Raw genomic sequence first — 24,530 nt, forward strand, 5'->3', positions numbered from 1 at the left:
CACCTGAAATGTATAAAAAGTCTGGTTCCCAGCTTTTACCACTAAATGCTTCATTGACCTTAACTAGGGTTCTTTTTCAGAAATCCCACTAGACTAAAAGTTCCCTGCCGTCTCTAGGCCTAGTTGTCGTACTTTGGTAGAATTGGAGGTCACCCCTGCGTTTGCTGTTACGTGCTATTTTAATGAGCCAGTAGAGTGACTTTTGCAATACGGGATGTGGGTTTATTAAATGCCTTGTACTTCCTCGTTTTAGATCAGAAACTTCATTGACTTTACGCCTCTACTAATTCACCTCTCTGAATGTGGATAGGAGTTTTGCGACGAACCAAAAGCTGTGTGAGAACTTGTCAGGATCAAGGAGTTTTTAGGAGTGAATGCAGATACTTTGTAAAAGTTTGTTTTGAGTTTTCCAGGGGCTGTGAGTGTAACATAATGGCACAGTTCAGTGGGCTGTCTGGCGGTGGTGTAGCTCTACCTATCGGAGTGCTTATCATTGTGTTAACAATGGCGTTTTCACCAGTTACGGTAAGTCTATTTACATTGTACAGTGAATTCGTATCTTAACGAAACATTTGAAATACATACAATCCCAAGGTTCTCTATCCAATTGCAGGGTTTGCCCTTTCCCTCACTGACTAGACAGCAGGGCCATTTAACTTGTCATTTCAGTGGTCTGTCAGCTTTTTCACCAGCCCGTGCGTTTATATTAAAAAGTTATGCCTTTTAAAACTAAATGAATTGGCCAGTCATTTAGAAAGTAATTCGACTGGTCCTGGGGTGTTTTACTGGCATTGGACAGGCGGACCAGTGTTTTAAAGGAGAACGCTGCAATTGTAAAATGAAAGGTCAGAAAGACCGTGGTGTGAAGCATACCGAAACAACAGTATTGTTTTGTACCACTTGAATAGTACGGCTTCTAATCAAAACACGCACGGTCCAATCTTGTTTCATGATTCTGCTGTGTATAGCCCATCAGCGAGGCTAAGTTCCATTGGACACTTTTGGTAACTGTCAAAGACTAGTCTTCGCAGTTGGTGTATCTCAACATATGCATAAAGTAACAAACCTGTGAAAATTTGAGCTCAATCGGTCGTCGAAGTTGCGAGATATTAATGAAAGAAAAAACACCCTTGTTACACGAAGTTGTGTGCGTTTAGATGGTTGATTTCGAGACCTCAAATTCTAAACTTGAGGTCTCGAAATCAAATTCGTGGAAAATTACTCCGTTCTCGAAAACTATGTCAATTCAGAGGGAGCCGTTTCTCACAATGTTTTATACCATCAATCTCTCCCCATTACTCGTTACCAAGTAAGGTTTTATGCTAATAATTATTTTGAGTATTTACCAATTGTTCACTGCCTTTAAAACATTGTTGTGGTTATTAACATGTTTTTAGTCTGTGTGGGTTTTATTTTGATATTGTTATACAAGTTATAGAACTTGTCAGTGAATCAGATAAACGCTAAGTTTTAAAGTAGTTTTCTAGAGTGTAACCTATAACAGTCAGTGTTACGATTAGTCTATTCTTGAATTTGTGAGTGGGTGGATCTAAAGAAATATCTGAATGTTATATAATTATACCGCTTCTCTTCACTTTTGCTTGATGAGTTTTTTGACTGATATTTTTTTCTTCAATTTTTGTTAACACAAATTAGTTATTACTATCTCCATCCCTGTTAACATTTCATTCCAGTTTCAGTTCCCATACGTTATGTTTTCATGAACGACGTATTGCAGCCACAGCTTTGCAATTTTGTTTTCATTGACCCGTCAGTGACCCATTGAAGCGTGAGTTTTCACGAAAACCTAATAAAATGTCTCTAATGCATTGGTTTGTGTTCGCTCTGCGGGCAAAAACTTTTCGGTGGTTTTCGTTTTCACGAAGTGAAGCAAACACGTTGCCTTGGATCGGACGAGTTGGTCTTTGAAAAGTGTTTGTAACCGTTTGCTATAAAATGCAAATGGTTAGAAAGATGATTTAAAAGTAGAATACAATGCGCCACACAAATTTGCCTCGAAATTGCGTAGTTTTCCTTTTACTTTGCGAACTAACACGGTCGGCCATATTTTATGGGAGTCAAAAATTTTACTCCCATAAATGGCCGACCGTGTTAGTCGACGAGGTAAAAAGAAAACCGCTCAATTAGGAGTGATACTTGTGTGGATCATTATATTCTACTTTTAAAATATCTTTTTTCAAAGACCAACTCGACCGATCCAAGGCAACGTCTTCCTTTAAGACACTTGTTAAAACATACAAGAATGGTAAAAAGAAATTTTACTAAATTAGTTGATGGCCTGACATTTTGACCCTCGCAGAGTCTTTCTCGAAGGAAATGTCTTTATTTATTGGAAACAAATGTATATGGAAACATATTTGGTATGGAAACAAAAAGGAATGTTGAGCAATACAAACATTTCGACAATTCTGTTTGTCGAATACAAGATCTGGAAAGCTCTTTATCTATTTTGTTTACCTTTGGTGTCTCTGTGCACAATATTCAAATAGAGTTTCCTACATGGTGGGGCAAATAAAATTGAATTTAATTGAATTGAATTGAATTGAATTGAATGTTGGTCATTTCTTTGGGACAACAACAAATTAGTTATCTTCCAATTTTGTTCCCTAATAACTCAGGGTCAAGGGCTCACAACATCGTTGACCTCCTGGGAAACCGACACCACTTCAACATCAGAAACGTACACATGTGCCGACACGTGTGCTGAAAATGAATGCGTAGGACCTGGGAAAGACGAATGCACAAAGTGCCCTGGGGATGACAAACCTTCATGTCCGCAGTGCGATGATGATAATTTAGACCCGGGAGATACAAGCTGTACGTGTGTTGGCGAATGTTTGTTTGAGGAGGGGAATGAGGAGGGACTATCCTTATTGCCTATTTTGATAGGTGTTGGGGTTGCACTTTTTGTTCTGGTGTTGGTTTGCTGCTGTTGTTATTGTTGTGCTAGATTATCATCGGTGAGTTTGTAAACTTCTATGTTTGTTTAATAATAACTGTTTTTATAAAGCGCCAAATTGCCACGCGGAAGAAACAAGGAAACATAGTACAACCTTCAATTGTTGTAGCTTGTGCAATGTTTTTCTTCCTCTTACAAGAACATTTACACTAAATCAAATCAAATCAAATAAGATCAGACCAAATAAGATCAAATCAAATCAAAAGCTAAGAACCATTTATTTCCAGTTTGTTATCAATATTTGTTGAATTTGACCTTTGCAGAATTGAGACTTAAGTACAGTTACAGTAAGTGTATCTTTTCCTCCTCTTTGGAACAAATTTTGTAAATAAAACGTATACAGCCCTGATGGGTGGCAGTCACCATACCAAAAATGCCAATTTCAAGCTGCTTTTTGTTTGGTCTTAGTTTCCTGTTTTTTGTTGATTTGATAGCAAATATTTTGAAGATTTCTGCCGAAAGCAAACTCTTGCAGTATTTCGGTCAAATAATAGTCTCCATGTGTGCGTTAGCCTTTAGTCAAGGCGCACGCGGCACACCGGATGGCACGCACAACCCACAAAATGTAACGCACGAAAAAAGACTATCACCGCGAGCAGAAGCGCTTTTAACAAGGGGTCGCGCCACGAACCCGCCACCTACGTTGAAAATAATCTCATTCTTCTTTCACGACGAGCGCCGGTCGAAGCTCTCCATACAAACATACGCAAACGGTGCGCTGTGTAGTGCACGTACATTCCCTATATAAAATTAAAAGATTTCGAATACGTTCTACCCTTTGAACGCAGGCGCGCGGCCTTTGAGACTGCCTGGACGCGTCCATTTAATCAAAGGGTGCGTTTATCTCTAAATAGTGTTAATTCACCCAATTGTTACACTAGAAAACATCGTAAAATTATTTTGTTTGCATTGCCAACTGCTTCAGTAACTTAATAAGCAACATATATTTAGCGTAAACGACATGTCTTACATACTATGTTTAAGATGTGCGCTTGCCTCAGAATTAACATTACCTGCGGCGAATGTTCCCGTCCGTCAACAGACGATCGTTTGCGTGGAAACCAAGTATAGGCAGAAACCATTTTCTCAAAATTACCTTAACAAAAAACGTCAAATATCCAGAGGATGTACGGAGGGTTTTTGTTTAAACTTTCAGAAAAGAAAGATCTATCCCTCATCATAACGTTCAGTAAAAAAAATCAGAGGATGAACGATAATTTTTTTCACATTAAGTCGATGTTTATAGCCATTTTAGGGGTGACGTTTTGTAACGAAACTCCCGCCTGGACCCATTCATACACGTTGGCCGCTGCAATAAGCCAACGAAAATTGTCGGTAAAATGTTTAAGCATTTTATGTAAAACTAATCAGTTTCACAATTGAAAATACTCTTACAATAAGTACTGTTATGTTTTCAGTGCTGTTAAAGAGAGCATTTCTGCGGTATTCATGTTATCTTTTCTTGTTTAATATTGTCATCACCTATTTTTAATATGGAGTGTACCCAAAAAGCGCTAGTAAATGATTGCGCAATACCCCTTTCGCCCCCCCCCCTGTGCCAAACTTTATTATGCTTGGCAATTATTTTTCTAGTCTGGTTCCCAGACCCACAAATCTCCGACTAGGCTCTGTCGAATTTAGGGTCCGGTATCACCCCAAATCACGTGACCAAAAAGGGGGAATTCCTCCTTTTTCGAAGTTATCCGAAATGTTCCGAACGTGTTGTCGTCAACATTCGGACAGTATCGTTGACGTTCGGTATGGATTCGAAATGTCAGTCCTGTCGGCCGTAGATCCAGGAGTTTCTATGCCAGCTATTCCCAATGCAGGCGTTGTGCCTAAATAAAGCGTTTGAAAAGCGATGCGACAAGTTCAAAATATATAAACCTGGGAAATCGCTCCGGGATCTGGTAAGTTTTTGTCCTTTTTCTTCAAAAATATATTTTGTTTCAAAGGTGTTTTGACTTGAGTGTTCATGACATTAGACATTGATTGAGGATTAAGTTTCATGATTTTTAAAAGTGGTAAAAATGGGGAAATCTGGTGACTTGCTGTCGAAATTATACGTGTTGAACCAGATTGTCATTCATTGACGATCAAAATAATCTCGTTACCCTCCGGCCTGGCGGCCGTTGGGAGGAGGGTTACGTTATCGCAACTAGTACGTGCAGACATGGTTTCCCTGGAGATGACCCCTGACCCTGACAAGTTGCGTCATGCTCTATTTTTAACCGTGGGTGATACCCATAGAGTTATATATAAGAACTCTATGGTGATACCTGACCTAAGATTTTTAACAAGAGACGTCACGGAATCTTTGGTCAGGGGACCAGACTATTATTTTTCCCCTCGCAACAGTTTAAACCCCGTTCACACAGCACTACAAGATCATGCCGATCACCCCGATCTGAAAAAATCTGAACAAATTATCTAATCGGGGCACAATCGCCGTCAAAATCCATAAAAGTTACAGACTAAATCACGACTGTACTGCGCTGCTTCTACGTCAAAAGCGTTGCTGACTCATGCCACGACGGTTACACTTAAACCAATGCCGACCAAGCAGTCGTTCCTACTTTGTTGACGCTGCGACGTACAGGATCATACTACTTTACACAAACCAATACACAACCAATACTACTTGTTACACAAACCAATTTGAAGACTGTAAGACGACACCACTACGCTGGTGCTGACCATGTTTCGCTTCTAGTACGCTTCAAGTACGACTTGTGGCGATGTCTGTTAAGGGCGGTTCATACTCGCTGCGACTGCGTTCACGCACCCGAAATTTCGAATTTGGATTTAACGTTCATACTTCATCAAAATAAAAAGTAAATACGCATTAAGTTTGCATTCGCGCGTGGAAACGAACGCGTCAACTTGTGTTCATACATTCGTTCGGTTCAAGGGTTTTTCATTAAATAAAATGCCTTCCGTCCAAATCTTTATCGCGAATTACCCAAATTTCCTTACATGAAACCACTGTCCTTTTTACATCTCGGTATTCTTTCAAGCTTGTGTTTTGGAAAAAGAAGCACAGTTTTCATATTTTCGTATCAGGTTCTTGCCATTATTCACTGAAATTGCGTCTACGCATCCGACAAAATGTTAAAATATTTCAATACGTCCGACTACGCATCCGATTAGTGTGTACGACCTAATTTTCATTTTGAAAAATTCATACGCATTTGCAAAAAACGATTACGCACTGCGCTTCCTTTAACGCACTGCGGACTTTAAAAAACGGATCCGCGCGCTGCGTACGCAGTGAATACGCAGCGAGTATGAACCTGCCTTTACCCCGTTCGCACAGTACTATGACATTGAGAAGATCGTGCCAATCACCCCGATCTCAAAAAAACTATCAAGTCGGGGTATGATCGCCGTCAAAATCAAGCAATTTGGAAAATTTAAGACTCCACCCAACTTTACTATTTCTACGCAAAAAGTGTTCTTACTCTCTGCCACTACGATTACTGACGAAAACACCAAGAACAATGCCGACCAAGCGGTTTTCTACTTCGAAATGGTTGCCGACGGTGCGGCGTTTTAATTATAACCAAAGAGATCTCACCACGATCTGCTACCATGCTGCTTGTACGATAATAGCGTTTCCACTACGACATTGCCCCGCAAATTGTAGGCCACGAACCGGCTACGCTTATTTTGAACATGTTCAAAATAAGCGTGGGGAAAGCTTATAGCTTCCCGACCTAGAAGATCCCACCCGACCCGACCACGCTCATGGAGATTCTCCGACGTTTGGCCCACGATTGGTCTGCGATTGGTCACGCTCTCGGCCACTTTTCCATCGTGTAGAATCGACGTCTATGTGTTAACATGTTCAAATTAACAAGTGTTGGGAGAGCTGGCAGCTTCCCGACCTAGGAGATCCCACCCCGCCCATGATGATCCTCCCGCGTTTGGCCCACGATTGGTCCGCGATTGACCAAGGTCTCGGCCATTTTTCCATCGCAGTGTGGAAGCGGCGTCTATGTGTGACCATGGAGGAAGGAAGAGAAGGAGCTCGAACGAAGGGACTTCAAAGGTCGAACCCGTGGTACCGCGGTCGTTTAACGACACCTCGTAATCACCCACATACCTTATACAGACAATGGGCGACCTGGCGTATGTGAGTTTGCGCGTGCGCACTTGGTTCTTCACTAAACTATGGTGTCATTATGTCGCATGGATATAATACAGAAAAACAAACTTTTTTGAGACCTGATCAAAATTGTGTACACTTGTGCCCACCAAATCGAAAAACACAATTGAATACCAACCTTCCTCGTGTGCTAATACCCAAATTTTGAACCACCGCTAGTGACTGGAAGTCACAAAAAATGTAAAAATATGCCATGATGTTTCAGTGAAACACCACAAACGGTAAATGAAAACGTGTATATTCACAATTCTTGTCTCCAATGATTCAACTTTACACAACGGTGCTGAGCGGCGGTACCACTGGTTCTGTACAAAGAGATCTAATCCTGCTCGTTAATCGGCCGTCCAGGTGGAGGTCTCCTTGTCAGACAGGGGCATCGTCAGGGTATTCTTTTGTTTCTCTGCGGTTTTGCAGGTCGTTGGAGCTCCTTCTCTTCCTTCCTCCGCGATGTGACCGGGGTATTACCGGTTTACTGATCTTTAAAAAAACCTTGTTTCTCACCTTTCTAACATTACAAATAGCTTGTTCCTGGGAAATCCCAATGGCACCCATCCCATATGAAACGTTTTTTTAAATGTCATATCATGAACACATTATGTAGAAGGCCACCAAATTATAAGGCTTGCATTTGAGTGTTACTTTTTGGACATTGGGGTTCGTTATAAATTTCGAGTGATATTGATGTCTTGTATATGATATTGGTTTAAAAAAAATTCATAACAAAGGGTTAAATATATTAAACACACTTCATATGTGAAATATGCAAATCAAGTTTGACGTCACAATTCACAACAGACAATTTTCCTAAGTTAGGAGTTCTTTCTCTTTGTGAAATCGACCCAAGAACTACTATTTCGTGCTCTGATATTTGCATTATTTAATAACTACGCATTATCATTTCGAAGGTTTTATTTCCTCATAAATGCTTAAAAAACAATTGATTTATATTGTGTTGCTTTTTAATTTGCTAACTTTTGTGATAACAATTTCAGAGAGCCAGATCAACATGTCACCGAACTCGGGAACTCCCATCTGATTATGAAGCTACTTTATATGATGGTAGCGTTAAGGTAAATTACTCGATTTGATATTGTAATCTGTGAGTAACTCAGACATGCGTGAATCCTTGTACAGCAATCAGGAAGGGATTTAGGAAAGAACCATACCGAGGGAATCATTACTTACCAACAATATTATAAAAATAACCGGTTCACAATTAGCTACAATTTTTTATTTCTTGCCCTTTTGTAGTAAAAGGCCTATAGCAAGATGTTTTCAAAATGTTGAAATTGTGCAGTTTTAAAAAGGTCACAACTTTGATTGTTGCATCATAAAAGAGGAAAATCCCCGTATTTTTTACGGCAGAACAATGTCGGGTAGGGTGAACCCGATGTATGCATGTTTTTTGGTCCGCCTGCTTGCTTGTATTGCCAAACTTTGTTATGCTTTACAATTCTTGTTTTCACTTGCAATAGTTCGTGATCTTAAAAAACCCCATTTGTTTCTAACACTTCCAACATTACAAAAAGCTTGTGCTTGGGAAATCCCAACGGCACCCGTCCCTATGAAATGTTTTTAAAAATGTCATAATATATAGTATGTGCACATTATGTAGAAGGTCATTAGTTTATAAGGCTTGCATTTGCGTATTATTTATTTTGACATTTTTGGGCTTGTTATATATTTTGAGTGGGATTGATGTCTTGAATGTGATATTGCCTTTAACAAAATTCATAACAAGGGTTCCTATATATTGAAAAAATACTCCATGCGAATTATGCAAATAAAGTTTGACGTCACAATCCACAACCATCAATTTTCCTAAGTTTGGACTAGTTCTTTCTCTATGTGAAATCGACTCAAGAACTACTATTGCGTGCTCTCTGATATTTGCATTATTCAATAACTACGCATTATCATTTCGAAGGTTTTATTTCCTTGTAAAAACTTAAAAACAATAAAAAATTGATTTATATTGCGTTGCAAACAATTGATTTATATTGTGTTGCTTTTAAATTTGCTAACTTTTGTGATAACAATTTTAGGGTGCCGGATTACATTTTCCCCACAAATGTGCCTCGAAATTGCGAGGTTTTCTTTTACCTCGTCGACTAACACGGTCGGCCACTTGACTCCCATTTATATGGCCGACCGTGTTAGTTCACGACGTAACATGAAAACCGTGCAATTTTGAGTGATACTAACTTGTGCATTAATTTCATAACAAACGGTTTCAAACGCTTTTTATAGTACAACTCGTCCGATCCAAGGCAACTTGTTCCTCTACGTACAGTTACAGTTAAGTGTATATATCTTTTCCTTATCTTTGGAACAGGTTTTGTAAATAAAACGTGTGCAAAAATGCCAATTTCAAGCTGCTTTTTGTTTGCTTTTAGTTTTTTTTTTTTTTTTGATAGCAAATATTATGAAGCTTTCTTCCGAAAGCAAACTTGCAGTATTTCGGTCAAATACTAGTCTCATAATGTGTGCGTTTACACATAATGTTTTGCATTTAAAATTGTTTTCAGTTGGACAATTTCTGTGTAAAGGTATATTCAAAGCCATTTTCGTTGCCAAAAAGTATTTTGCAGTTTTTAAAAGGTCACAACTTTGATTGTTGCATCATAAAAGAGGAAAATCTCCGTATTTTTACGGCAGAACAATGTCGGGTAGGGTGAACCCGATGTCTGCATGTTTTTTGGTCCGCCTGCTTCCTTGAATTGCCAAACTTTGTTATGCTTTACAATTCTTGTTTTCACTTGCATATTACATAGTATGTGCACATTATGTAGAAGGCCATATTAGTTTATAAGGCTTGTATTTGAGGATTATTTATTTTGACATTTTGGGGTTTGATTAATATTTTGAGTGGGACTGATGTCAATTGAATGTGATATTGGCTTTAACAAAATTCATAATGAGGGTTCCTATATATTAAAAAAATACTTCATGCGAATTATGCAAATAAAGTTTGACGTCACAATCCACAACCGACAATTTTCCATGCATATTTCCTCCTACAGCAATCAGGAAGAATAGCAATAAGAAGGTAAGGGAGGATAAGCGTGTTGTAAAGAGGGAATAAAGTAGCTCAAGGGAGGAAGAAAGCACGTGGTTTGTATGGAGAGAACACCTGTATTACGGGAGACAGTATAGTCTAGACCAGATTTTAAAAAAAAAACTTCGAGCGGCATTTTTGAGTAAAAGTTGGTAACATACCTGATTTAACTAATTTGGGGGTGCTGAATCCGAAAATGATGGATACCAAGGCTAATTTTTAGTCCTTCACCCTGAAAAATCAAACTTAAAACAATACAGAAAACCTAGCAGACGACGGACTTCTCACGTGAAAAATAGGCGGGTTCATTTGTATAGAATAACAAACATGTGGACATTTGAGCTCAATTGGTCGTCGAAGTTGCGAGATAATAATGAAGAAACACACTCTTGTCACACGAAGTTGTGTGCTTTGAGATGCTTGATTTCGAAACCTCAAAATCTATAATTCTGAGGTCTCGAAGTTAAAATCTCCTCAACCTGGATCTCCCCGTTACTCGTTACAAAGTTATGATAACAATTATTTTGAGTAATTATCAAGAGTGTCTAGTGCCTTTAAGCAAAACACGATAAAATTAATATTAATAATAATTGCACTTTCAATCGACAGATGCCGCGATCGAGGGTTTATTGGAATGCAGATAATCAAGGCAAGTATGTAATAATTTATTTACGTTGGCTGATCTCCGCCAACAACTAAACACTTTTTCGGTACGGCGTTATAACGCCCTCATACACCAATCAAGTGCCGGGCGCCGCCATTGGTGCCGCGCGCCACTGCTGCGGTGTCTTTGTGCCTAGTTTTGTGCACAAAGACACGAGAAAATCGTTTTCTTTTTCACTTGTTATGGGAGTTGAATGTCATCCTCGACAATCTATGAAATTTCGCTGATATGGCTGCGTGATATAACAACGCACTACATTCTTGATATTTTTTTCTTCTTCAGAATTTCAGTATTTAACTTTGTGCTTAGTTTAAAAAAAAATATCAAGAATGTAGTACATGAACATCGTTATATCATGTAGCCATTTCAGGGAAATTGCATATATTGTCGAGGAAGCTTGACATTCAATTTCCATAAAAAGGGAAAAGGAAAAGACTTGATCATGTCTTTGTGCACAAAATTGGGCACAATGACACCGCAGCAGTGCGCGCGGCATCCATGGCAGCGCCCAGCACTTGTGCGACAGGAATGATCTATTGGTGAACTATCATTGTTTAACTATGAAGTTCATAAAAGTACTAATAGAGCCCATTTTGTGAAATATTTTCTCCTGAAATCGAGTGATATTTTTTAGAAAACTTAATGACACTGGACACAAAATGTCAAAGACTAGCTTCACAGTTGGTGTATCTCAACATATGCATAAATAACAAACACGAAGTTGTGTGCTTTTTCGAGCCTTAAGTCGAGTCGTCCTTAAACCTCTCCTTACCAATATCTTAACATAATACGCACGCTTTACCAACAGTACCAATGACTTACCAATGCTTACCAAAATCGATGGCGAATTACTGTCTTCACATTCGCTGAAATTTTGGAAGCGCTTCGTCCCCTCTCACAGAGTGGCGAATGTCCTTGCGAAGATGAATATTTGAATTTCGCGTTGAATTCGTCCGAAATGGCAGTTGGCTAGTGAATATTTTCATCTCGGTCGGCCCTCTCCTCACCAATATCTTACGAACATAATTATAACGAATGCTACCTACCAACGCTTGCCAATGCATTTACGAACGAGATGCCAACGCTTTACACCAACGTTACCAATGCTTACGAACATCGACGGCGGTGACCGTCTTCGCAACATTCGCTGAAACTTAGAAACCGGTTTCTAAATTGACCGATCTTCGTACGGAGAACGACTTGTGAACGTAGTGAATTTGTTACCAACGCTGATGAAGACACGGCGAATGTTGCGAAGTTTCAGCGATTAAATATTTCCGTTCGTAAGCACATTCGCTAGCATATTCTCCCTAAAGTGAGAGTAAGTAAAACCAAAGTGCAAATTAATTTACCATCTTAAGAAAATGTCTTTACATGTTGAACATTTTGCTCGTTTTTTGTTCACCCCTGGCTCACACAACGGAAGCCCGACTTTAACCAGTAATTTCATATGGTTGATCATGCAAAATGTGATCACTGCATGTCTTTAACTGATTTGTCAAATTCCGAAACCCGCAAAATGACTTTGCTGTCTAAAACTTTAAACCGCATGACAAAGCTTTATCTACAATAAGTGTGACCTTTTTTATTCTTGGGCTTTTCTACCAGCAAGATGCTGCACTGGTCACATGGGAAAGTTAACATGTGTCATATTTTTTAAATAGTGACACATGTAAAATTTATGTTTAAAAACGCAAATCCAGTTTTTGATATACAATCAAATGTTCTCCATATGTTTTCTTTCATGGAGCTGTGTTCAAATTGTGCCAGCGTGAAGTCTAGGCTTGGTGGCTCTTTTGTAAACTTGTCATGTCATATAATAGGTCAAATCATTATACGTGCAGTGCTGCTTATTTAAACAATCTCAATGATAAATTTATCATTGTAATTGCAAGGTCCAATGAACAGTGATATAGTTATGGCCTTATAAGGAAGTGCATCGCAAGATGGATTTGAGTGAGAGTCACATCAAACACTATGAGCTAATGCAATAAAGCAAAAGGGAATTCCCTCCTTTCTACCCCTCGTATGGTCCAGACAGATCCATTGTCATGGGGGTGATTAATAGACGCCACTTGTTTGTGTACTCAGTTTGTGGTGACGTACCTATTTTAAAGGCACTGTCCACGATTGGTAATTACTCAAAATAATTAGTGGCCTAAAACCTTACTTGGTATCGAGTATTGGAGAGCTGTAACGTAGTTTTTGAGAAAGCAGAAATTTCTCATAAAAATATTTGAATTTGATTTCGAGACCTCAGAATTAGATTTTGAGGTCTCGAAATCGAGCGTCTGAAAGCACACAAGTTCTGTAACAACTAAGGTTTTTTTCCATTGTTCTCTCGCAACTTTGACGACCAATTGAGTTCAAATTTTCACAGGTTTGTTATTTTATGCATATACTGAATTGTTTTATAGTTATTAACTGACATTCATAAATAGGGCCTATTTTTATATTTTTTAATTAATAAATAATACGCAGAGAATATCAAAATAATGTGTAGGCCCTAAGTATCATCATCAACGAAATACTGAAATGTGAAAATGTAAAAATAAATGTATTTTAATAGTTTGACTACGCTTCTGATAACTTCTTCAGCGTTTCTGTCTCGATCGTGTAATTTAAGTTTGATTTTTAGCAGAAGAAATAGAGAGTGTTCCCGCCAAAAATGGTGTTAGAAGTGGGATCATTTACACGTGGACGGTTCACACCTACGCACTGCAGCAACAGACGCTTAGCTAGGTATACAAAGACAAAAATGGAAAGAATAAACAACAAATAATATGATTTCCTTGGAATGTAAAAAAAAAAATGACTATCTGGTCCTCTGAAAGCACAAACAATAAGCAGCAAACGGACGAGAAAAGCAGACACTAGATAATATAAAAAAGTAATTTATAGATGGTAAATTTGCATCGAGGATAAAGAATAGTCTTTTACCCATTATACACCGATGTGTTTTAGCATTGTATACTCATTACTTACCCGAGGTCTGTGGGGGGGGGGATCACAGCCATATTACTCGGGTGAGATTCGAACCCACGACCTTTGTAATTCTAGAGCAGTGTCATACCAGCAGCGGATACTGCAAAATACAGTACCCGCTGCTGAAAATAGGATTCGAACTGCCTCTAGCCGCCGGGCAGTCTCGGCGGTGTAGTTGGTGTAACACCGCTCTAGGGTTGCAAAGGTCGTGGGTTCGAATCCCACCCGAGTAATATGCCTATGACTTTTTTTCCGTACTCGGGTAAGTACCGAGTATACAGTGCTAAAAGTGTATATGGTTAAAACACCTAAATGACAAATTATAGTATTAATAATCACATGTTTACAAAAGAGCCACAGAGCTTGCACTTCCTGCAGGCACGATTTGTACACAGCCTAATGGAAGAAAACATAAAATCATATATTTTATGGAGATTGCAATGTCCAATTCCCAATCAACTTTTGATGTGGTGATAGGGGGCATATCTCAAAACTTGTCCAGCTTTTACTTTCATAATTCTTGGATTTATGTGGAAATCGTGACACCAAAATAATGTCAACTTTCCCATAGGACCTGTGTGGTATCTTTCATGCCAGAATACCCTAAGAATGCACATGGTCACACTTATTGTTAACAAAGTTTACATGGTCTATTAAAACTATATTTTTAGCACTGACCCAAATGATGCAGCTGTGTTGGTTCCAGTTTTGCAACTTTTGATTTACTTTCTGTGTTTTGTTTTCTCGACACCTCAAATAATATCTTTGCCATGAAAATGTTCTCCTTTGTCCACAAGTTTTCAATTGCATGCATGACTGCAGCTCTCTGTTGATTCTTTCATATCGATATTATTCAAGATGTATTTCTAGTTTTGTCATTGTTATTGTTATCAGTTATACACAGATGTATTTCATTAATGTGTGTGTGTCTTTTGTTTCCCTTTTTTTTCTTTTTAGAATTGAGGCCAAGACTGGCAGAGCTGAAAACAGAAGAGTATAAGGTTTGCCAATTAATAAAAAGTCTACAATTGGGTAAAACATATGTCTTATCAACAATTTAACACCATCATGCGAATGCAATCCCATCCAGAGGGAGTGAAATTTAAAGCCATTGGACACTTTCGGAACAGAAAACAAATTTACAAGTTCACAGATTTACAAATAACTTACAGGGTTTACTGAAGGTAGTGGTGAAAGACTTCTCTTGAAAAATTATTCCATGAAATGCTTTACTTTTTGAGAAAACATTAAAACAATATCAATTCTCGATATCGATATTTACGGATTTATTTTAAACACATGTCATGACACGGTGAAACGTGCGGAAACAAGGGTGGGTTTTCCCGCTATTTTCTCCCGACTCCGATGACTGATTGAGCCTAAATTTTCCCAGGTTTGTTATTTTATATATAAGTTGTGATACACGAAGTGTGGGCCTTGGACAATACTGTTGACCGAAAGTGCCCAATGGCTTTAAGGATGACACTTTCAAAACGAAATGTTGCACAGTGAAATCCATTACAACTGTCACTGGTAGGTCTCTCGCATCAAAGACAGTAAGAGGTGACACTAAGGAACACTTCAGTTGGTCTCCCGCATCAAAGAGGTTTAAAGGTGGGAACATGATAACCTTGAGCTTGCTTGATAATTAGGGAATAACAGTGCGAGGACCCGGTCTTCACTGCATGGTAATGACCGGGTTGGTGGCTGGCGCTTTTAACGGACCGAGTCCGTTAACTAAGGAACACTTAAGCCTACCGCATCATGATAACCTTGAGCTTGCTTGATAATGGGTGACAAGTGACAGTTGTCATGGATTTCAGTGTGCAACTTGGTTTGCGGTAACACCATGTGTGTATCTACTTGCCAGGTAGAGTTTGTTCTTAGAGAACTGTCTTGCTTTATTCTACTACAGCTGAGTAGATTGTTCGGGTGTTTGGGAGACTTCTCAGTTCTGAAAAGATCTGTCCTGCTTATTAACTATTACCTGGGCGGATGGTATAGAAATAGGCTGGAACTACTACTTTAGCTTAATATAATATGATCGTAATTGTACAACCGCAGAGTCAGTTCTTTGGTTGGTCTCAACGTTTCGACTAGCTTGCTCTAGTCATCATCAGGAGACTGTGAAGAGGTAAGAGATAAGTTGGCTTATTTATAGGGGTTCAGAGGATCAATTGAACATATCCCTTACATAATTATACTCAGCTTCTCCCTGCACTCAGATAAAGATAATTAAACTCTTTCAAAATATTCCCCCGACGAGTTGTCAAATAATACTAAGTTTTGAAGCATCTACCAGACTTGAGTATTTGTGTTCTATCCGAAATCTTTTCTAATTTGATAAGAAAATGTCTGCCAATCAGTTTCAAGAACAAAAAGTGTTGGAACTCGAGATGGCACTCTATCTAAATCGTTTTGTTTGGGTATAAATTACAAGTGCACAGTGTCTTGCTTTTACCACAAAGTGCACTAATTTTCACAGGACTACTTGAGAGTGAATTATGAACAATCAATTGTTTTCGTTTTATTTTTTTTTAAATCAAGGATTTCACTGACAAGACCATTGATGAAGACAACAATCTGGGTGCTGCAGGATATACTTTAATCACACAGACTACTCAAGCAATAACACATATGCCACCAAGAAATGGTGAGCAATCAGTCGAAGGCTGACCCCTGTAAATAAAGTTTTGAACTGAATAATAATGCATGGCTATTACCATGAGGAGAAGCAATGTAGTAGAGGATGAGTATACATTACTTTTTTGTCATGATAATCATCTAGAAACTTACACCTTGTATGTGTATTATTTTTGAAAAGGAAAAAACAAGTCTAGAACTTCAACTGGTGTATTTCTTAACCCGCTTGCCTTTTGAAAATGGGCTTTAAAAAAGACCATGTGCTTAACTTGTGCACATATCATCTCTAAACTTGAAGAGGCTTGGAGATGACGAGGGGAGGTTTGAATGTGGGGTGTTCACAACCTAAACCTACATGATCAAGTGAGGTTTGCAGAGACACCATGCACATCAAAAGAAACTCTCTCTCTTTCCATGACTTGTGGTACTTAGGAGAATAACTGATTGTTAATCAGGTTCCTTTCAGAACCTCAGCAGCTCATAAGAAAAGTTCATTTACCTGGTGTCTCTGCAAACCAGACTTGATTGTTTTCCCAATCATTTACAGTTTGGAATTCCATTGATACTAATGTCGTTGGGAATCTGACTTTTTTTTCATTTTCCAGAAACGCCTTCTCATGTTGAAGATGTGCTGAATAAGTTTAACAGGCGAACTGTGGACATCAGTGCTTATGAGAAGACTGACATCTTGCTGCAGTTACAATACATGGCTGTTGGCTTCTTCAATGAAAAAGGTGGCATTTTGGCTCTGCAGGAATATGATGTGCACCTTTACATTCCGCATGGTGCAATACCTGAAGGCCCGCCCCAACAGGTGTATATCTATGTCAACCCTGATGCAGTAGTTGCTGATACAGTCAATGGTGAAGATGAACAATTGTCACCAGGTGTTTACTGTGGTCCTCCTGGTCTGACATTTAAAGACAGTGTGGTGTTGTCTTTTCCTCATCATGCAGAGTCATCTGATTGGGAGTTTACTGCTAAGATGTCTTCAGCTTCTTCAGAATCCTGGCAAGCCCTTGATAGCAGCACTGATGGTCAGTTGGTGTCTGCTCAGGGAGACAAAGCCATTTTTCTGGTCAATCATTTTACTTGGTTTGCATTGTTTGGCAGAGCCCTAGGTAAAAGTCGAAAACGAGTGCGAGTTGGTGCCTTTGGAGATATCTTTGATTCCAGAAGCTATGCTTTTCGGGTTTACGTTTGGAAGGATGACAAGGTGTCTGAGCAGGTACTTAACAATTTCAATGCATTTATTTTGATTGATTCTTCCAAACAAATTCAAAGAATTGTTTAAGACACTTGTGAAATGTATTGTATGTATTGTATGTATTCCAGTACAGCACACAAAACAGGTACAGATTTAGTACTTGACAGTAAAGCAGTAAACAATCAGCCAATTTACTTTTGTTCACTCCCCTGTTAAAACAAGACAAACGAACCTCGGAAAACAGTTGTTTGGTTTATTATTGCTAACAGAACAGAAAAAAGGGATAACTTTTTCTCACATGGTTTCCTCTCAATTTTTCGTTTTTTTCAGGAGATACATAAAAAGGATGTATGGGCGTTCCCACATAATTCAGTTTCATTTAATGTGAAGACTAGCGGATCCAGCAACAAAGATGATATTCCGTACATGGCTGTCAGATACTACCAACAACAAGAAGAAGATGATGGGCAAGGGATACTCTCTGTTGGGCCAAAACTAGTGGGTATTTCCAGACAATTATTTAAACATTATAAGAGATTAATATGAAGACGGACAGATTATTAAAGAGATCATTTGTTTTATACATGTTCCACGTATAATAGTTTGCTGATGTACTTTGTTTCCTTAACGTTTAGAAGGAATCAGTAACAACAAATTGCATATAAACAAACTGGCACACTTTAAGCCAGCTCTCCTGCTAGACTGATAAAATTCAAACCTGTGTGAGTCTTCAGTCAATGGACTAAGGTCCCATCTGTCCTACTGACTATCGGTGGAGTTTAGCTTGTATTTGAAACTTCTACTTTTAACTGTTGTTTGTTGTTAGTGTTTACATGGGAGAGTTTATGTTGGTCAACTTATTTGAGTGTGCAGTTCATGAAAATTACATAGTAGTATGTAGCCAATGGGTAGCGATGTGTAGCCATTGACTTGATCTACCTAACATAGTTAATTTTTATGTAAATTTGTGAGCCTCTCTACTAATGAATTGCGTCCTCTCGAATTTATTCGAGAATACACAGTCATTTAATGTTTTTAATTGTATTCCTTTTCCATGCATATTTCAGAAACAAATGGTAAATAACAACTTGATCCAGACGTGTGATGGTCAGGGGCCTCCGGAAGCACGCAACCTACCTGTAAGAACTGCTTGTATTTCAAGGGACACACACCGGCTTCGTTAGGCTATTTTGGGGGCAAAAGCAAAATAGACTAAAACATGACTCAAATAGACTACACATGAGGTTTTACAGGAATCAAGAAGAACGGTTCTTTACAAAGTCATCAAAGTTGTCAGTTTGCAAGAATTTTTGTTCAAAAGGGGAAGGTCACGTGATATATTCGAAGCCAAAAAAATTGTTCGGATAAATCACTAGATCTGAGTTATTTTTTACTTCAGCCGTACTACCGGCAGAACCAAATTGTTTACTTTTTGTTGACAATTATTCATAAGTACAGATACACTTTCATTTGCTCCTACGCGTTCAACCTCTCGCTTAAAGGATTCGGGTACTTTTTCAAAATGTCCACATATTTACATTAAACTTAGAGGGTTTGAAGATAATGGTAGTGGAAAGCTTCCCTTCAAATATTACTAACTGATGGAGAAATGAGCAAAACAAGTCACAAAATAATTTTCGTCTAAGGTAGACCAACATTATTTTAGCATGTAAAATCTCATTAACCAGTTATGATATTATACCAAAACCATAGCATAAAACATTTTACATGCTAAAACTGCGCCGAAAATTATTTGTTTTACTCATTTCTCAAAGACTACAGCACCTCAGTAAGTAAAATTTCAAGGGAAGTTTCTACTATCATGATCTTCAAACTATAAATCTGTGGACATTGTGTTTTGTGTTAGGAAAAAGTACATAGACCCTTTAAGCATATGCTTTCAATTCCTCAAGATACACTTAAGCCCCTTAAGATATGCTTTCCATTCCTCAAAATACGCTTTCAATCCCTCCATTCCCTCAAGATTCGCTTTCAATTACATCGCTTTCATTTTCATCCATCCTGATGCAATTTAACATTTCTTGCTAATAACAATAATACATAAAGAATATTACTTCTTTTTGGACTCGACAGGATGCCGAATGCACTGCCAGTGAGATTGAAGTCGATGTGAGTAAAACAGTTTTACCATTATTAAATAGGTATTCCAGACAATATATTTAAGAAAAGACTGTTTTATGGGTGCTATTAAAAAGGGAAACACGTTTTGTGTTAATATTGACAAACAAAATCTCTTTGCTCCATTTAAAGAATCTTTTAAAAAGGTAGACAATTATTTAAAAAGCAGTTAAGTAGATGTTCTTTGTTTGTAGGTCATCATCTGAATCTTACTAAACCGCTAGAAGATGTGTTTATTGATTCTTTTAATGGCATGAAGCGTACATCACTGTAAAACAGGCAACAAAACTTGACTAAATACTTCTTGTTTTGAGAAAGTAAAACGCTCATAGGTTCCGGGGTACAGAGTAAGACAAGTAGAATATGTCACATTTTTGGCAGCTAAATCACCCATACAAATTCTGTGCCGAAATCTTACAACAGAAATGATTATTACATTTTTATCATTGCTGTTTGACACTTTGTTTCACTACACTTGCGATCAAGGAGGTAGATTGGTTGGCGAGCTGACATAAGAACAACTGTGTGGGTGCGGCAGTTTAAGCTTACAAAATGTGTGGAAATATTGATGGCAGTAAATGCAAAAAATAATCTATTTATAAGTATTATGACCATTGACATTCATTTACTTCGTTTCACTTGGTATTTCTTTACCAACCCTGCCTCTCAGTTGTAGTTTCCCATACTTCGTAAAACCATGATGAAAAGTATTTGTACAACTTCCTCGTCATTCAAACTACATAATAACGAGTAATGTTACGGATTCCATTTTCTTGTATTTGTTTTCGCGGCCAGCCACTAGAGCAACGTCATTATTTTATCAAGCAACATAACTATGTTAGGTCTACATACAATACAACGCACAATCATCCGATCATATTACAAGACAACCCTAATACCGATCTTAAAAGGGTCCCATGAAAGTTAAGCACTTCTTATGTGAAATCCTTCCTTTAACGCATCCTAAGATGGTACTGGAGATAAGCAAGCTTACCCATTGTGGAATCGGCAACTGGTGTTGTTTCCATATTTGCAACAGTTGACATCTGCTCTGCCTCTATGTTAAGATATCACATTTTCTGTAAATACAACCTTTTTATATTGATATTGCACTGTCTTGCGTGTTGCTATTTTTTCCCTCCTCAAAATACAAAGTCTAATACAGATATTCCTTTTGTTGTTTTTCTTCTATAAAGGGAGCAATTCAAAGAGCATTGGAGAAAGGACAATGCCCGGAGTTGTTCGGACAAAGTAAGCCAGTTTAACAATATTTTGGCATGTACTTAACCGGTATGAAGTGGTTAAACACAATTATTAAAGGTACCTTTCAAAATATGAAAAGAAGTTTTTACAGGTGAAACATCAAGTTTTCAAAATTATCATAAAAGCAGGGTTTATTTCATATCCTATTAATGATATTAATTTTATTTATTATTATTCATATAATTATAAAATAATAATGTGTTGGCTTGACTTTTTGGAATGGGTTATGTGACTTGGAACTTAAGTTTATTTGTACTCATCAAACCGTTTGACCCTGACGTACACAGGCTTAACCCAGTAGCATCTCAACTGGTCGTGATTTTCAGCAAATTTATGTTTAAGCTATCAATTATTCAAAGTTCAAGTTATTGGAAGTTATTCTTCAGCAAATGTTTATCTGTCAACAATATTTTTAGCTTAAAGTTATTGGACATTATTTTTCATCAAATATTAAATTCTAATTTGACGTTGTTTCTAATTTTTCTTTCGACTGGAGCTTCAATCAATAAAATAGGGGATGATGAGCCTGAACCAATCCTGCCGTTTCCCAAAGATCTTACACTGGTAAATACATATAAACCTTTAGGTGTTCTAAGACACCCTATACTGAAGTGATTTATTAACTTCAACTTGAACTCCACTTCTTGCTCAAAGTGTACCGTATTTTCACAAAGACCATTTAAACAAAGTGGTGAGCCATTTTTTTTACATTGAGTCAGGTTTATTGTTGGCATACCACAAAATAGTGTGAAACTGTTTCTATGAAATCATTGGTACCATACTAGTTAAGAAAGGGTTTAGATACTTGTTGTATGACACAAAAAACAATGTCTACATTAAACTCATATAGTTTGAAGATATTGATGGTAGAAAGCATTCCCTTTAAATATTATCTGCTTGGGTGCTGTAGTTTTTGAGAAAAAGTTAAATAAGTCACAAAAATACTTTTCAACTCATACGACAAATATTATTTCAGCATGTAAAACGTATTTTCGGCACATTTTGTTTTACTCATTTCTCAAAAACTACAACATCCCAGGAACCAATATTTTAAGGTAAGATTTCTACTGTCTGTAGACAATATGTTTTGTGTTACAAAAAGTACAAACGATCTTTTAAGCTAACATTTTCCCCCCTTAATATTGGTTGTTTTAACGTCACACGCTTCATTGAGATAACTGTTGTCATTGTTTGTTCTGAAATCATTATATATTTATTTATTTATTTGTTTATTTGTTTAATTCGTTTTTTTTTTCAGATTTTAGTAAACTTTTACGAATTAAATATTTTGATATGTTAATTTAAATATTAATTTACTAGTTTTATTTTTCAAATGGCGGTAAGTCCACTGTCGGTTTGCACAATAAATATAAATTAATTAATATAAATAAATATAAACTAGAGTATTCATGGTGATGGTTGTTATGTATTACCAAACATATGTTTATGCAAGAAACGTATATTTTTGTTTGCAGACTGATATTGAAACTGAGGTACTATTTCGAGAAATAGCGGAACAACTGGGAGAGGATTGGGAACGTTTAGCCACATATTTAGGCCACCGCAGTAGCCACTTGTACGCAGTGAAATGTGACAATGCAGGTAATGTTCGTAACCAGATATTCTGCATGCTAGTCAGGTGGCAGCAAGGATTTGGACCATTTGGAGAGGCGGCTTTCAACACTTTATCATCTAGTCTGGAGAGTATCACAAGGAATGACCTGGTTGAGTTTTTAAAGCGAAGTGTTTCAAGATATCGAAGATGACAAAGGCTTAAAGCTCTAGCTCGTAAGTCTTGGAAGAGAATGTCTATATCGTTGACAATGTTTTCATTTAGTAGCAATATTTCATGGTTGCCTACCAAATTGGTCGCCATCTTGGATTTAAAGCATGATAAAAAAACATACATCAAATGTTTCTTATTATGTTTTAAAATGTTATTTGGCTGATATATCACTTTTCCCAAGGTGTACTATTTGTGGCGGCCATCTTGGATATACGCAGTTCATCTGATTCTTGTTTACTGTTAACATACATCCTAACTGTGTTTAAGGACCTTCACAGGCATCCAAAAACATTGGTGTGTGTTAGTTCTGGAGGAATGCACGGGGTCCCCGTACATATTAGTGTTATTACTTTATTTCCTTACATATAAATCTGCCCTTTTTAAAATGGTGTTTTAAATTGTTTGAAAGAGTTTTATTTATTTTTTATTTAGTTAAGTACATCCGGGATTGGTTTCATCCTGCAGTTTTTTGCACATCAAAATATTTTTGACTGATACGATTTTGTGCACAAAGAATGAGTAACAAAAGATGATTTTTGAGCAGTAGGCATATTACGCCCTGTTAAAAAGCAAAATTCCATTGAAAACCATTAACCAAACTAAACAAACCCTTATTAAAAATTGTTCAAAGCCCAAAACATAGAAAACAAAAAAATAATGGCGCCGACATGGACGCAATATTTTAAACAACATTTTAAAAACTTGTTGACTGAACACGGTGCGGGCGCCACGGTATAATATTATGGGGGCCCAAACTTTCTCGAAAGTTCGGAATTCTTATCAACTCCCATAACTGGTGATTTTGTCATTAACAGCGTTTACAAAGCTCACTTTCAAACCATTTTGTTTTATTGAGTAAGTACATGTACTTTACTTAATATTTCAACCACTTGACTCTTCGAGGTGATATTGCTTGGTGCCGAGTTTGTTAGTCAATAAAAAGCCGGTGCCGAGTTTGTATGGTGCCGAAATTCTTGGTGCCGAGTGGGTGCCGAGATGGCAAGGTGACGAGTTTGCAAGGTGGCGAATTTGAAGGTGCCGAGTTTGCGAGGTGCCGAAGTGTTCGGTATTCTTTTGATGTATTATGCAAACAGCTTGTTCACTTTAGATCCTTCTAAAAAAAGGGTGTTTTTGTTCATGACTGTACGTGATATCGATCATGTATTGAGTGACTTCAAATCTAACAGTACTTACACAAAACATACTGATTGTTATGTAAACTATGCTGCATAAATACATGTTATCAATTCTGGATGGCATTAGGTTTAAATTCCAATACGATTTGCTTTCGCAAGGAAATATTTTGAGATTCCCACATTGCAAGATCTTAAAACAATGGACACAATTAGTAATTTTTAAAGACCAGTCTTTTCACTTGGTGTATCTCAACATATGCATAAGATAACAAACCTGTGAAAATTTTAGCTCAATTGGTCATCGCAGTTGCGAGATAATAATGAAAGAAAAAACACCCTTGTCACACGAAATTGTGTGCTTTCAGATGCTTGATATCGAGACCTCAAATTCTATAGTCTGAGGTCTTGACATCAAAATCGTGGAAAATTACTTCTTTCTCGAAAACTATGTCACTTCAGAGGGAGCCGTTTCTCACAATGTTTTAAACCATCAACAGCTCC

The 24,530-nt window shown here is 37.6% G+C and overlaps 2 protein-coding genes across 2 annotated transcripts; both read left to right on the forward strand.

Moving 5' to 3' along the window:
• Positions 1 to 226: 226 nt before the first annotated feature.
• LOC117301091 (netrin receptor UNC5A-like) lies at positions 227 to 17,792 on the forward strand. The gene is made up of 5 exons (XM_033784974.1): positions 227 to 525; positions 2,640 to 2,981; positions 8,141 to 8,218; positions 16,403 to 16,508; positions 17,104 to 17,792. Exons 1-5 carry the CDS (start codon positions 301 to 303, stop codon positions 17,790 to 17,792), a joined length of 1,440 nt encoding a protein of 479 aa, XP_033640865.1. The 5' UTR covers positions 227 to 300.
• A 247-nt stretch (positions 17,793 to 18,039) lies between these two features.
• Positions 18,040 to 24,312, forward strand: LOC117300923. The gene is made up of 6 exons (XM_033784789.1): positions 18,040 to 18,203; positions 18,773 to 18,844; positions 19,800 to 19,835; positions 21,041 to 21,095; positions 21,604 to 21,671; positions 22,583 to 24,312. Exons 1-6 carry the CDS (start codon positions 18,132 to 18,134, stop codon positions 22,871 to 22,873), a joined length of 594 nt encoding a protein of 197 aa, XP_033640680.1. The 5' UTR covers positions 18,040 to 18,131; the 3' UTR covers positions 22,874 to 24,312.
• The last annotated feature ends 218 nt before the right edge of the window (positions 24,313 to 24,530 follow it).

Source organism: Asterias rubens, chromosome 16 (assembly GCF_902459465.1).
Source record: "Asterias rubens chromosome 16, eAstRub1.3, whole genome shotgun sequence".
Lineage (NCBI taxonomy): Eukaryota > Metazoa > Echinodermata > Asteroidea > Forcipulatida > Asteriidae > Asterias > Asterias rubens.